The 14,347-nt window shown below is 35.5% G+C and overlaps 2 protein-coding genes across 2 annotated transcripts; both read right to left on the bottom strand.

Moving 5' to 3' along the window:
• Window positions 1-7,265: 7,265 nt before the first annotated feature.
• On the bottom strand, window positions 7,266-8,070 carry LOC111886335 (uncharacterized). The gene has a single exon (XM_023882599.3). The coding sequence runs from the start codon at window positions 7,942-7,944 to the stop codon at window positions 7,417-7,419; it is 528 nt and encodes a 175-aa protein (XP_023738367.1). The 5' UTR covers window positions 7,945-8,070; the 3' UTR covers window positions 7,266-7,416.
• Window positions 8,071-8,833: 763 nt separating this feature from the next.
• LOC111886169 (probable aldo-keto reductase 2) lies at window positions 8,834-10,819 on the bottom strand. Its single transcript, XM_023882433.3, has 5 exons — window positions 10,469-10,819; window positions 10,161-10,364; window positions 9,880-10,052; window positions 9,687-9,789; window positions 8,834-9,374 (listed from the first exon to the last, which is right to left on the bottom strand). The coding sequence occupies exons 1-5, from the start codon at window positions 10,682-10,684 to the stop codon at window positions 9,042-9,044; spliced, it is 1,029 nt and encodes a 342-aa protein (XP_023738201.1). The 5' UTR covers window positions 10,685-10,819; the 3' UTR covers window positions 8,834-9,041.
• Between the last annotated feature and the right edge of the window lie 3,528 nt (window positions 10,820-14,347).

Below are 14,347 nucleotides of genomic sequence, written 5' to 3'. Positions count from 1 at the left end.
TTGTTTGTCAAAGATTTTTAAGTGGAACATGACTTGTAGCTCTTGGGAAAGGTATACATTCGAAACTTTGTACTAGTTAAGATGTCCCTAGAAGCATGCTGCAACATATCGACTCAATCCTCCATAACTCAATGTGTTTCCGAAAGCCTTAATAAAATTTTCATCACGAAAACTCCTTCCCAATTAGGCTATATTCAAATTAGTTCCTAAGCTACCATACTCTTCTCACATGAGTTAAGAGTTTCCTTCTTGGTCCACTTATAGCAGAGGTACTTTCGATTCTTGAACCAATATTTTTCATCCAAATGTTCTTTCACATTCACACACAATGACATATGTCCAAGAGATCTTTGGTATAAACCAATAAGGATTTAGGCACATCAAAACTCTATGTTTATGATCCCAATTCATGAGACTGTGAAGAAGGTGAAACCCATATTTTCGAAACCTTTAAGGAATTGACCGGGAACATTTGATCCATAATGTAAAGAAACATTGTTTCAGTACCATTTTTCGATATCCAAAATCTTATTTCATCGTTTTGCGTGGTCTTGCTAAAATGTTCGACACCCACAACATTTTTACCTAACAAGATCCAACATTTAATTGTGTTTAGGAATATGATTTCTGTTTGGATATCATTTCTAATTCGTTGCTACTTGATAAACTTTTTCCAAAACCTACTTGTCGCTGACTACATTGCTCAAACAATTGATTTTGTTTACAATTTCTCACACTTATGTTAAGTTGTGGTTTGTAACAAAATATCAGCCAACCCATGAAGCCTTTCAAAAGAAGCCCTTTGATACTCCAGTATGAGTAGTTGATTGTAATTCACGGGAAACCACACAAGCTGTTCAACTTCTCTCTTGATGGAGAACGAAGCGATCTTTGCTTGGAATCTTGTTGCTTTTGTGTCGATTTCTAATTGACATCACAGATCCAAAAATTTTATTAATTGCTTCTTATCTAATTCTTTGGCACACATTGCACTCACGAAATCCTTGAGGTTCTGAGTAATACCAACTCAGGCTGATGATTTCGAAAGTCTGGCACATGATTTCACTTTTAAACCCAAAAGTGAATCCATGCTGAAGGTTTCTGACGGTTCTTATCCCATCGGTACACTCGAAATGATTAATGGATGTGACTTTCTGGTTCCTACGTGGTTTTAAAGGAAAAGTGATCATCAGTTTTCAGACGTGGCTACCTTTACGGCTACAAGTCCGATTTTCTAGGTGACACGTGGCTTAGCATTTATTGCTCAAACCGATTTAAATTCAAATAGGATGTATGTATAAAAAGGGTTTTGGACTTCAATTCCAATTTTACGCGATTCAAAGATTCCCAAATAATCTTGCCCTTGAAAGCTCTGTGTTCTTCACAATCTATCAAACCCTAACAATGGCGGCCAAGAACACCAATGTTGATGCCTCTCAGACTACTGATGACATTACCTCGTAACCTCGCATGAAGATCCAAAGTACCAATCTCCATGTCAATCCTGAAGTAGATCAATATCCAGAAGAATTACAAATGCTTATCGTGGCTTTAAAAAGTTACGTCTTATCTACTGCAATGTTTTCTTTCTTCTCTGTACCCATATCGTTGTTATTTGTTGCTGGTTCAACGACGGTTTATAGCAAGGCAGTTAAAATTGTTACTTTTCAAATGATGAATGATAAGAAGTTCAAAATCACCAAGAAGCTTTTTGCACAAATTTCCAATATCCCAACTGTCGAAACTTTCTATGAGGTTTCGCATGAACAAGTTCTTCACATGTTCAACGAGATGGGTTATCAGCCAGTTCTTACCAAAGATCAGTGATTTCAAGAAGTCCTTCTAACCATGTATATGGAATTTTCTGTTAGGAATTTACCTTCGATGATTAATTGGTCGAAGTGTTGGAATAGACAAGGAAAAGATGGAGATTTATGCCTTGGTTGCAAGTATCTATTACGATTTACCTTTGGATTACACTACTCGGTTATTGGATGAATTTGTAAAGAACATTGGGAATACGAATGTGGTTCATGGGATTTCATGTGCTCGATACTGGAGCTTGATTCTTCAATTTGCCTATGAAAATGAAGGTATTTTGGTTCCTAAAGGAGAACCCACAACTGAATTTCATTATATCATTTTCCCAAGACAGTTGAAGATAATCAAGAGACGTTTCCCACTGTTGCAAGAATTTCTGATGGGATGCTTCGAAAGGTTGATCCCATGAATCATGTTTTGATAGAGTATATACAAGCTATCAATCCCTCGATTGAAACATGTGTTCCACTTCCAAAGAATACTGGTGCAACGTCGAAAAAGCAAAAGGAGTCAAAGAAACAGGCGATGGGGAGTCCTTCGAAACCTGAGCAAGTTGAGAAGGTTGTTAAAACTACTTCACAGAAGGTTGTTAAGTCTGATCAGCCATCGAAGAAGATTCAAAAGCCAGTTGTTGAAGAATCTTTTTTACTCGCGAAGGAAGTTATCCCTTCAAAATCTGGAATTTTGAAAAGACTGAAGAAAGTGGCTCACAGGCCTAGTCTTTCACCATAAGGTGTTTCGCAGGTTATTCGCAAACCACAAATAAATCGAAAGGGCTTAGTCATCCATGAAATTCCAACACCTGTGTCACCAGGTTCTAAAAGGCGGAGGGTTGAAGACATGGCAAAACGTATTTAGAAAAAGAAGAAAAGAATAATGGTAATTGAAGATGAAGTTGTACCTGAATCACCCATTCGTGATAATAACACGATAGTTCCATCACCAACGATGGATTCTCCTGTCAAGTCGAATGTCGAGGAGACTGGAGGTCTTGATGGCTCTGTGAAAACATCTATTGTGGATACAACCATTAATCAAGGTGATCACACGAAAGTATCTACTCCTGTGAAGACAACTGTCATACCACCCAAAGTATCGAATGTCGAATCAATTTCTAAGGAGGTTCGAACTTCAGGCATCCATGTGAACATATCTAATATGGACACAAATGTCAACATGGGTAAAGCAGTACTGAATAATGAAGCTCAAGGTAATCCTTCGATTGTTATCTCTTCTACTTTCGACACATCCACACTTTCACCCAACAACTCTTTACCACCATTTGTTTCTACTGTATCAACCGCTTTACCACAAACTACTCATTCTCCAACTTTTGATCAAATTCTTCAACAACCCATTACTTATCTATTTCCATCTTAATACATTGAAGGCCCGAGAACAGTTAATGATGATGACACCATTGAAGATGGTGAGTTTATGGGCACTTTTGCTGATCTCGAGTTTGATCCAGAAGAGAAAAATATTTTGAATCATATGCTGACGTCTGGGAAGCAATTTAAGATTCTCAACAGGAAACTCAATTCGTTGTTACAACTTCAAGCCAATGCAGGGGTCGAAACTATGTGTTTGGTATTGAAGTCGATGTAATGTTAAAGTCTCAAGAGCTTCGGTTAAGGCATGAATTGGAGAAGCTAGATCGAAATAATGAGAATCGCTTATAAGTCTTAATCTTCCACTTTTAATGATGCTCTCAAAGATTTGAAAGTAGTTTCATGCGAAAGGCATATTCTGTATGTTCGGGATGTTAAGACAGTTTGGGAAAATGTGAATTTGAAGATTGAAGAGTTACATGAAGAGATGACGAAGGAGATTGCAGCCTTAGATCATAATTATTCTACCCTTCATTATAAGGTTGATATAGTTGCTGACGCAGAAACTAAAGTTGTCAAATTCTATAATTCTATGTTGCCTAAGGTTGATCAGAAAAGTTGAGGTTGATGTTCAGGGTTTCGCGAAAGTTGATAAACTGATGGTGGAGTTGAAAGATATAGTTTCGAAATCTGGATCTTCTTCATCATCTCTACTTACTCAAGACTTTTAGAATCAAAAGTTTCGTGTAGTTAGCCCAACATTCAAAAAGAATTGGCCCCACTCGCTAAATTTATCAATCTTATGCCAATGGATGCTCTGCCTGTTCGCACAGGGGTGCAAGGGGGAAAAGGTATTTGGTGTTGGCATTGGGGTAAGTTCGAAATATGTTACAGGATTTAGTGGTTCTAGTAAAACTGATAATGATGCGAAAGTAGTTGGAAAGATTTTGACTACTCAAATTCCAACTTCGTTACCAAAAACATCCACGATAACAACATCAACAACAACAACAAAACCAATAACTAAGGGTATTGTAATTGGATTTGCTGGTGGAGCTTCAAGTTCATCTTCGAAACCTCATCCACCAAAAACCTCAGAAGCTGATAAAAACAAGGGAAAAGGCATAAGCATTGAGCTTACAAAGGAAGAGAAGAAAGCTGAAATTGAAGCAGAGATTGAGAAACAAAGACAAATTCGGAGCATTCTTCGTCAAAGAGTAAACGATCCTCCTGGTATGGAAAAGGAGATCCTATGAAACACTACTGCTATGAGTATATTGAAGCAACAATTGTTACTAAAGAAAGGTACGATTTTGAGAAAATACCAAAGAAGAGTTTTGCCACTGAGAACACTGATTTTAATCAGTTGGATTTTCCGATCGACAAGATGATGTTCGTATCTTCCCAATATTAAATTGATGATAAGTTTGATAAAGAAGAATTTAAAATAATGAAGTTTCGAATTCTCAATATCTCCAAGGGTGTGTTATTTGAAGGATTATTGCAAAATTATCGGTTTCATGCTGTTAGAGCAAATAATGTGGCATTCGATTTTTCAGTTGCGGACTTTCCCTTGATGAACCTTCATGACTTAATTTGTGTTGCTAGAATCTTGAAGGGTACTAACTTTATGATGCTTCAACTAACAAGAAAAGAAGATTTCTTGATTGGATTTGCTCACATCAAGTTATTCATAGATAACTACTATGAAAATCTAACATTGGCTGATGTTGAGTTAACTTTAGCAATTGGGAATGAAATTACAGTACCTCAATTTTAAAGAGCAAAGCAGACTTGAAGCCTTTTGTTGATGGTGAAATTTGATTGAAGCCTCTGGGAATAGTTTTTTGTTGGGAGAAACAAGAAAGGAAACAACATGAAGTTCTTGTTCTAAGCCTGTGATGTAGAAAGATATACAACTGCTCATCATACGAATTTAAATGTTCGTATGAATAGTTGTAAGGAGAACAACGAAGGTGAAAAGACTAAGATCAAGAAGATTATGAACTGGTATTCTGAAATCAAAAGAGTGATTCATCAAGCAGGACATATGCTATTGACTTACATTTCTCACAAAGGGGGAGAATGTTGGGGTCGAATGTTTTTGTGAGATGTCGAATATGTTTAGGTCTTTCAGAGTGTCGAAAGTTTGTTTGTAAAGTTTATTATAAGGGCATTTATGTTTCGAAATTGTAATGTCGAGTCCCTTATTTCTTTTGTTTGCTTTCTTTATCCCTATAAATATGGGATGAATACATGTCTTAGAGGTTAAGAACTTTTGCAAAATCATTGTACTGAATAACCTCTTGTATTATCTGAAAAACAATATATTGATCCAACCAGATTATATTTAGATTTTGTGTTCTAAATCTTTTCAAAACTATGATTTCATATTCAAACTCGATTCAATCAACACTACACGTATGTACTTTTATGCAATCATTTTAGACGAAACAATTGGTTGCAAAGTAGTAGGCATATAAGCGTTGAAGAAAAGATGGCTATGTTCTTGACAATTATAGCACACAATAAATGGTTCAGGATTATCAAACAAAGGTTTCAACACTCCACATAAACTATTCATAGATGCTTTCATGAGGTGCTAAATGCAACGATGATTTTTGCAAAATAAGTTATTGTGCCAACGAATTCTAATGCAACCGTGAATTCCTCAGAGAGACATCGTAGACTAAAAGAAATATTTTCTGGAGCAATAGGTGCGTTAGATGGAACTCTTATACATGCAGTCGTGTCTGCTGATCAACAAACTCGTTACAGGGGAATAGGAAAGGTGAATGCTTTCAAAATGTTTTAGGAATTTGTGATTTTGATATGATATTCACATTCGTATGGCCTGTCACGAGTTTTGAAAGAAGTTGCATTTAACCCGACTTCAGGCTTTCCATTCCCTCCTCCGGGTTTGTAATTCTTTTTAAATTTATTCTAAAATATGATTTTAAATTTCTATATACAATATTTGCTTCACTTATGTGTACAGATATATTACCTTTGTGATGTTGCATACACCAACACTCGTGAATTCATGACTCCTTACCGCAACACAAGGTATTGGTTATCCGATTATCGGCGGCGACATGCGTTAACTAAAGAAGAAAATTTCAATCATGCACATGCGCAACTCATAAATGTTACTGAACGTGCTTATAGTGTTTTGAAGGCGAGATTCCCAATCCTAAAGCAAATGACTCCTTTTCCTTTTTCAGTGCAAAGAGATATAGTCGTTGCTTGTTTTGCAGTCCATAATTTCATAAGAAAATGTAATATTCATGATGAGTTATTTATGGTGTTCGAGGAGAACAATGCTCAAGCACAAGGGGGAGAGAATGATGGCCAAAACGTACAAGATATGGAATGGAGTTCACAAGGCAATGAATACATGCGTGACCAAATTGCGAATCAATTGGGTTCAAATTAAATTTGTAGGATTTTATTTGGATTTTAGTATGATTTTGTGGATTTAAAAAGATTTATGTTTGATTTGGATTTGTGTTTAATTTTGATTTATACTAAAATTTGATTTTATATGGTGTTTATATTTTTTTATACTTATTTAAGAAATTTATTAGGTTATTTTCTAAACAAACAGTTGAATTCAATAAAAAATAAAACAGAAGGTAAAATAGTCATTTTAATAATTCAACACAACAATTTAGAGGTCCCAACCAAACATTAAACATTCAACTCTTAAAATTTCAAACCCTCGTACAAATTCAATTCTAACCAAACATTAAACATTCAACTCTTAAAATTTCAAACCCTCGTACAAATTCAATTCTGTTAAAAATTTAGGCCAAATAGGCCCTAAGTCGGAATGGTTAACAAGAGCAATCGCAACAGAGCAATCACATTGTCTACTTCTCAAATCGTCATGTCGTAAGTGGGGTTTGGTAATTTCAAGTCGAGATTCGGTAATGGCAACAAAATGAAGAAATCTCTCTCCCTTTTAAATGCCACCTACTTATACTTTCCTTATGTTGGGATTCATTGTTGACTTAAGGTTCATATTCAATACACACAATCGATATTCAATACACACAATCGATATTCAATACACACAATCGATACTTGTGTTCTTATTCAATACACACAATCTCCCTTTAAAACTTGCAGGTTCATATTCAATACACACAATCGATACTTGTGTTCTTTTTCTTTCTTAATAACCACTTATTTTGATATTTTTGTGATTAACTTGCATAAACTAAAGCTAAATAATTCCCTGAACTAACCTAATATTCAATCACTAACAAATTTGATCTGATAAATCAGCTGACAACAAACTATACATGATCATATCTCTAATTTCCCCTTTGTTAAATCCATATTTCCTCAAATAACCTTCCTTTTTAAACCCTAATTTCCCCAATACGTTCTGTGATGCTTTGTTTTCATCTTTAACAAGAGCTTCAATCCTCACCACATACGACATCTCCTGAAACACCATAGGGATCGCCATCTTCATTGCCGCCGTAGTTATCCCTCGTCCCCAGAAATCGACACCAATTGCATATGAAATATGAGCTCTATGACGATCTACGCCTGATTCTGGCTTGACGGAGATGTATCCGATTGATTTATCGTCAAAACAGATGGATCGTCGCCATGGATGCGGTATAACGACTTCCTTTAGGTATTTGAGAGCTTCCTCTCTATCCTTCATGGTGTTCCATCGGAGATATTGTGTTACTCTATCGTCTCTAGCCAATGAGAAGAAATCATCGGCATCAGTGACTCTGAATGGACGGATTGAAAGTTCCAATGAGCTCGACATAGGTGGCTGACGGGGGTTTGATAGGCGACTGATATGTATGGCTAGCAACAGGCAATTGTGAGAAAGAGGTCAATCCAAAAAATATAAAGTTATTGTTATTAAAAGAAATTAAAAATAGATATAAAAAATGAAAAAAAAAAAAACATACAAAAAGAATATAAAGGATATAATAGTGAGTGAACCAAATTCACAAAAGATCAAGTTTTAGAATGACCAAAACCAAAAAAATTATCCTATTTTGAACCAACAATTCAAGTTCAAACTCCTTACGACGTTCTTGCAATTAGAGTGTTTTCATTAATTTATTTATGACAATTCGTGTCATGAAAACGTGTCAGCCACGAATTTGACACGGAACGATTACATGATGATAAATAAGCTTTATTTCAATTTTTAAAATGTATTCGTATCGTGTATTCGTATCGTGTCGTGTCTCTCATAGATTCGTATCTGAAATTGCCAGTTCTGCCTACCACCTTGTATTTATATTATTTTATTGTTTTTTTTTTAATAAGTTGACTATATTACAATTGGTTGAAAATCAAAATAATTGAAAAAGCTTGTACCAAAATCTTATAAATTTACATGCTATGTTAAAAATTCCCTCGAGAAAGTGTTTTTATAGCTTCTATCTAAACGAAAAGACTTGGGGGTGTTTGTTTTATCTTTTAAAAATCTTTTAGCTTTTAGGAAAAGATAAAAAGTTTAAAGATGTTTGGTAAAAACATAAAAACTACTTTTTGATATAAGGAAAATGGGTTTTTTGGAAAAGTCAGGTAAACCTGACTTTTTGCAATTTTTCCTAAAATGACTTTTGCCTTCTCAAAAGCTAAGCCAAACACCCCTTGTCCTAATATAATAAATACCGATACAAACAATATTACAAAAATAAAAGGAAAGTATGCCATATATATATTATACAATACGTTCAATCCCGATACAAAATACATCACCTTGAACTACAAAATTCGCAAATACATTAATTCATTTATAAGCAACTAAACATTTAAGTAAAACACTAGTTTTTCGTTCAACATCAATAGTGGAAAGAGTCTCCAACCCACTTTATTGTCCAACATATTTTCTAATAGAACTACTCAATTACCTTTCCAAGAAGACAAAGGAGGTGTCTCCGAATTTATCCATGTCAATTGCATGAACGCATGCCTTTCTCCCTTAACCATGTCACTCGAAGCAATCAATTCAAGTTCTGCCATCTCCTCTGGCGTTAGTTTTACAGACAAAGCTCCAATGTTTTGGTTGAAGTTTTCAATCTTTGTGGTTCCAGGTATTGGAACCACATCGCTTCCTTGGTGATGCACCCACGCCAGTGCCAGCTGTGCAGGGGTGCATCCTTTCCTTGTTGCTATCTCATTCACTCGCTCAAAAACACTCTTATTTTGCTCCGCATTTTGAAACCTTGGATGACTCTACAACATTTTTTTCAATAGTTTAACTTTACTATGAAAATAAGGGAAATCCCCAATAAAGTTTAAATATTTTGGGTCAGTTTATGGTTTAATCCTAATATTTATTTTTTGAACAGACTAGTCATGATTATCTAATTTTATACAATAATCTGTCATTTTCTGTTGAAAAAATATTAACAGTTTTGTTAATTTGGGAAAAATATAAAATAATCAGAACTTTTCTATTAGAAAAATAAAAGTTCGGATTAAACCGTAAATTGATCCAAAATATTGGGACTATATCAGAGATTTCCCTTATATGCACATGTGTACCTTTCTGAAGTCTCCATCTGTCAAGTTTTCAGCCAATTTAGGACCAACAGCCAAGAATCCTCTTCCAATAGGACTATAAGGAACAATCCCAATGCCAAGTTCTCTGTAAAACAAACCACACTGATCATCATCATTCAACAAGCAATGAAACTCAGATTATCATAAAAGAACATGAAAACCATATAAAGATTACCTGCAAGTAGGAACAATATCCTCCTCCAAATCTCTTGACCAAATAGACCATTCATTCTGTACAGCTGTTAATGGATGAACAGCATGAGCCCTTCTAATTGTTGAAGCCGATGCTTCTGATAATCCTACATACTTCACTTTTCCTTCCTCTACTAGTTTCTTCAGCTCTCCCATCTTTTTATTCCAGTTTATCACATACAGATAGTGTTAATAAAAGCTCGAACTTGATATGGGTTTTATTTTACCCAAATTCGAACACAGAGAAATGGAAGAGAGACAAACCGTGACTTCGATTGGGACACGAATATCAATTCGGTGGACATAGTAGAGATCAATACAATCAATATCAAGTCTCTTCAAGCTAGCTTCACAAGCTGATCGGACATAAGCCGGATCACCACACACGTCCATCTTTCCATCGACATGCCGGATTGCAAATTTGGTAGCAATTTGAACTTTCTCTCTTAGTCCTCCTTCTTTCAAAGCCTGAACAACATCACACACCTCGAAATTAAGACCTCGAAATTAAGACAAAGACTAAAACTGTAGGTAACAATTTTGATCGATCAATCGGGAATTTCGTTACTTACCTTGCCGACGAGGATTTCGTTGGTGTGTGGACCGTAGACGTCGGAGGTGTCAAGGAAGGTGACACCGGAGTCAATGGCGTGGTGGATGAGCTTGATCATATCGGCTTCGGGTTTTGGGAGTCCGTAGTTACCTGACATACCCATACATCCTAATCCCTGTTGTGAAACAACTAAACCTTGTGAACCTAATTTCACTTTTGGAATCACCGTCGCCATTATTGTCTGTTGATCTCAGTTTTCTTAAACCCTAATTAGTTTTAAATACTATACTGAAGGTTAAAAGGTTGCAAAGCACTGAAGCAGAAAGCTTGGTGTGATTCTCGCAATGTAGAAGAAAGGGAAAGATTATGAAGTCACTGACGACGTCAGTGCCATAGAATACAAATTCATTTTTTCTTACGACCGGTCCGGAGACTTTTTATTTTATTTTTAATTTTTTTTGGGGTAGATTACATGGTCTGTGTGGTTTGGATTAATCTCTACTTTTGGTTTCTAACATTTTTTTAATTCGGATTTTTCTTGTATCTGTTTTTGTTTTGAATTTGGTTGTTGAAATGACCATTTTACTTTAAATAATATTTTTCGATTTCTTGTATAATTATTTTAATTATTAAATATATTAAATAGTCAGGGACGGACGCACGAATACATAATATGTGTTGTTGAGGTTGAAATAGGTGTTGCCGATGCAGGAAAGTAGGTAAAAAAAATTGAAAAATTGGAAAAATTTCCATTGCGGACAGAAAAAATAAGTGTTGTCAGTGCCACACCGGGACACCTACTAAAACCGCCCCTGTAAATAATTAAATAAACCACCCCCACCCCATAAGCCCTTTATGTTTACCTTTCCAGCTTTCCTTATTCCATTCTCGAATCTGTAATCTGTATTCTTCCCTAGCTATCGTCGGTGTCGTACAACACCACCACCACCACCATTCCATACATCAATTCTTGATAACCATCGCATCTTCATGTGAGCAACCAGTGGTATTTCACGTTCGGCGTTTGACGACCACAACAACCCTAAGCATGTCATTACCTTGTAGCCTTGGTTGTTTCCGACAAACCCCCACCTCAACATCTACCTCCTTCTGAAACAATAGAGTTTTGGAACCTAACGCTCAACATGACCCCCACAACCTTCTCTACCGTCTTCTCATTGTCATTACATTCTATAAAACCCTCTTGGTTGATTAGGGTTCAAATTATCTGAAAATCATGTAGACTCAGCCATGCCCATGCTCTTGTTAGACGGAATTGAGTCCAGGTCAACTCGATTAAGCTTCAAATCAGAAGAAACCGAAGCTACTATATAAATTTTATTTGTTGCATATGGGGTTTCTTCGACATATTTCGGCGAAGATATAACCCAAATTTATGGTTTTGTGCCTATGTGTGTGTATATGTATGCGTGTTAATTAAGTGTTTTATTTATTAAATGGATTTGATCTCTTGAATGGATTTATGAGTTGAATGGATTTTTAGGTTAGCATATTTTCTAGATTTGAATAATGATAATGTTATTTCGGTGAAGAGGTAGTGGTTGTGGTCTCCAGAGGTTACTAGTGGTGGTGGTTATGGGCTAAGCTGGTTTTCCGATTACTAGACACAATGAGGGGAAGGCGGTGCATTATGGGATCCCCAATTTTACGACCAGTTAAAAAAAATTTCATTATTCTTATTTTAAACATAGTATTCTTTATAAAAGTGGAATTTTGTTCCATAATAAAGATGTGAGATAAAATCGTTTTCGAAGAAACATTTTTCATTAATGTTCAAAAGCTTGGGATGTCATAATCGATATAGAAACATAAGCATAAACAATTCTTTATATGCCTTACATTAAATGACCTAAAATTCCATAAATCTCTTGACAGATTCAACATCAATATCACTAAACCTTCGTACCATTACATATGATACAAAGAAACACAGTAGGTCAAACTTGGGAGCTTGGTGAGCACATAAGGTTGTCAACCCACAATATTGTAATCTTTAATTATATATATTTCAAAAAACAAATAACCCAATTACCCATTCATGTTATCCTCACTTCCTAATCTTAAAAAAATGATCTTGAGGGACATCTCCAAAATGATCTTTTTCAGCAGTGGTTATTGTCTATACTTTCCTAGATAACTGGACACAACAGTATGATAGTACTTTGGGTGAGCACAAAAGTACGATAGTACTTTTGGTGACCACAGAAGCTCACAACTAATTATTTTGCACAACCTTTTACTAACTAATACTTTCCTAGATGACTAGGCACAACAATACAATAGTACTTTGGGTGAGCACAACAATATAATAATACTTATGGTGATCACAACATGTCACAACTTATTATTCTGCACAACCTTTAACTAAATAATACTTTCATATATGATTAGGCACAACAGTACAATAGTACTTTCGATGAGCATAACAGTACGGTAATACTTTTTGTGAGCATAACAGGTCACAACTTATTATTTCGCACAACCTTTTACTAACTAATAATTTCCTAGCTGACTAGGCACAACTAATACAAGTACTTTGGGTGAGCACATCAGTATGATAATACTCTTGGTAAGCATAACATGTCACAACTTATTATTTCGCACAGGCTTATACTAACTAATACTTTCCTAGATGACTAGGAATAGTAGTATAATAGTACTTTGGGTAAACACAACAGGTCACAACTTATTATTTCGCACAACCCTTCACTAACCTATCACAATCTCTCTTTTATTATTTCACTCATTCCTTTACTAACCTATCATGACCTCTATTTTATTATTTCACACAGCCCTTTACTAACCTATGATGGCCTCTCATTTATTATTTCACACAATCCTTCGTTACCCAATCATATTTGAAGTATGATAAATATATATTTTAATCAAGTAATAGCTATATCATGTTGCATAGATATATTAATCACAACTAAACAACACACACATAACATTTAAGCAATTAGAATACTTTTTACTACGTGTAAGTTGAAAGTAACTATGAACTCACTTGTTAAAAGTTAATGACTTGAAATTCGGGCAGCGCTTTGCCGAACACTTTAGCTTTTCCTATGATGTGTTATTCCTAGTGACTAATGATAGCCTAGATTCCTCACTAATCCCAAGTTCTACATCAAGATCTATCAAGTAAGGAATAACTTTGTAAGATCATATCGCATGTAGGGTATGTTTGGTATACATAGTATATTGTTTGGAAATCCCACTTTAAACATCTCACTAAATCTAGCTTAGACATCATTTCCGTAAGTAGATCAATCAGTATTATGACATGGAATCACTAATAAAACTTATTTATGGATTCATAATAATGACTATGAATATAAATATAAGTTACACTTGAATTAAGATAAGTGCAACTTAACTTCCATATATTCTAGCGAAAACTGGGAAATTGCGCGGGCATAACTCTGACCCAAATATTTCTTTTCTTTAGGCTCCTAGCTACTCCAGATCCTAGCTAAAATTTTCTGAAGTCCGGAAAAAGTTGTACTTAAGGCTAGGAAATCATTTGAGAGAAAAATATAAGAAAAAGGATGAGAAACGGGGTTGCTTCACAACATATTTATAGGGGAATTTAGCAGGCACGTCGCGCCTATCAGGGTGCGCATCATGCCCCATCATTGATGTCACTCCTCCAGAATGATGTCACGTATCGAGCAACTTGTGGTCCACGCCCCCACCTTCTAGAAGCGCGCGCCATGCCTACCTGCGCATGACGCTTTTTGAACAACTTCAGAAAATCATGTCTTTCTCATACAAGCTCCGTTTCAACGTTCTTTATATCCACGCATAGCTATCGACGAGTAGTACAACTTTCATTTAGACTCCATCGACTAATTCTTACTTTATTTTTAAGGTT

Source organism: Lactuca sativa, chromosome 6 (genome assembly GCF_002870075.4).
Source record: "Lactuca sativa cultivar Salinas chromosome 6, Lsat_Salinas_v11, whole genome shotgun sequence".
Classification (NCBI taxonomy): Eukaryota; Viridiplantae; Streptophyta; class Magnoliopsida; order Asterales; family Asteraceae; genus Lactuca; species Lactuca sativa.
This window is presented reverse-complemented; position numbering and strand designations above follow the sequence as displayed.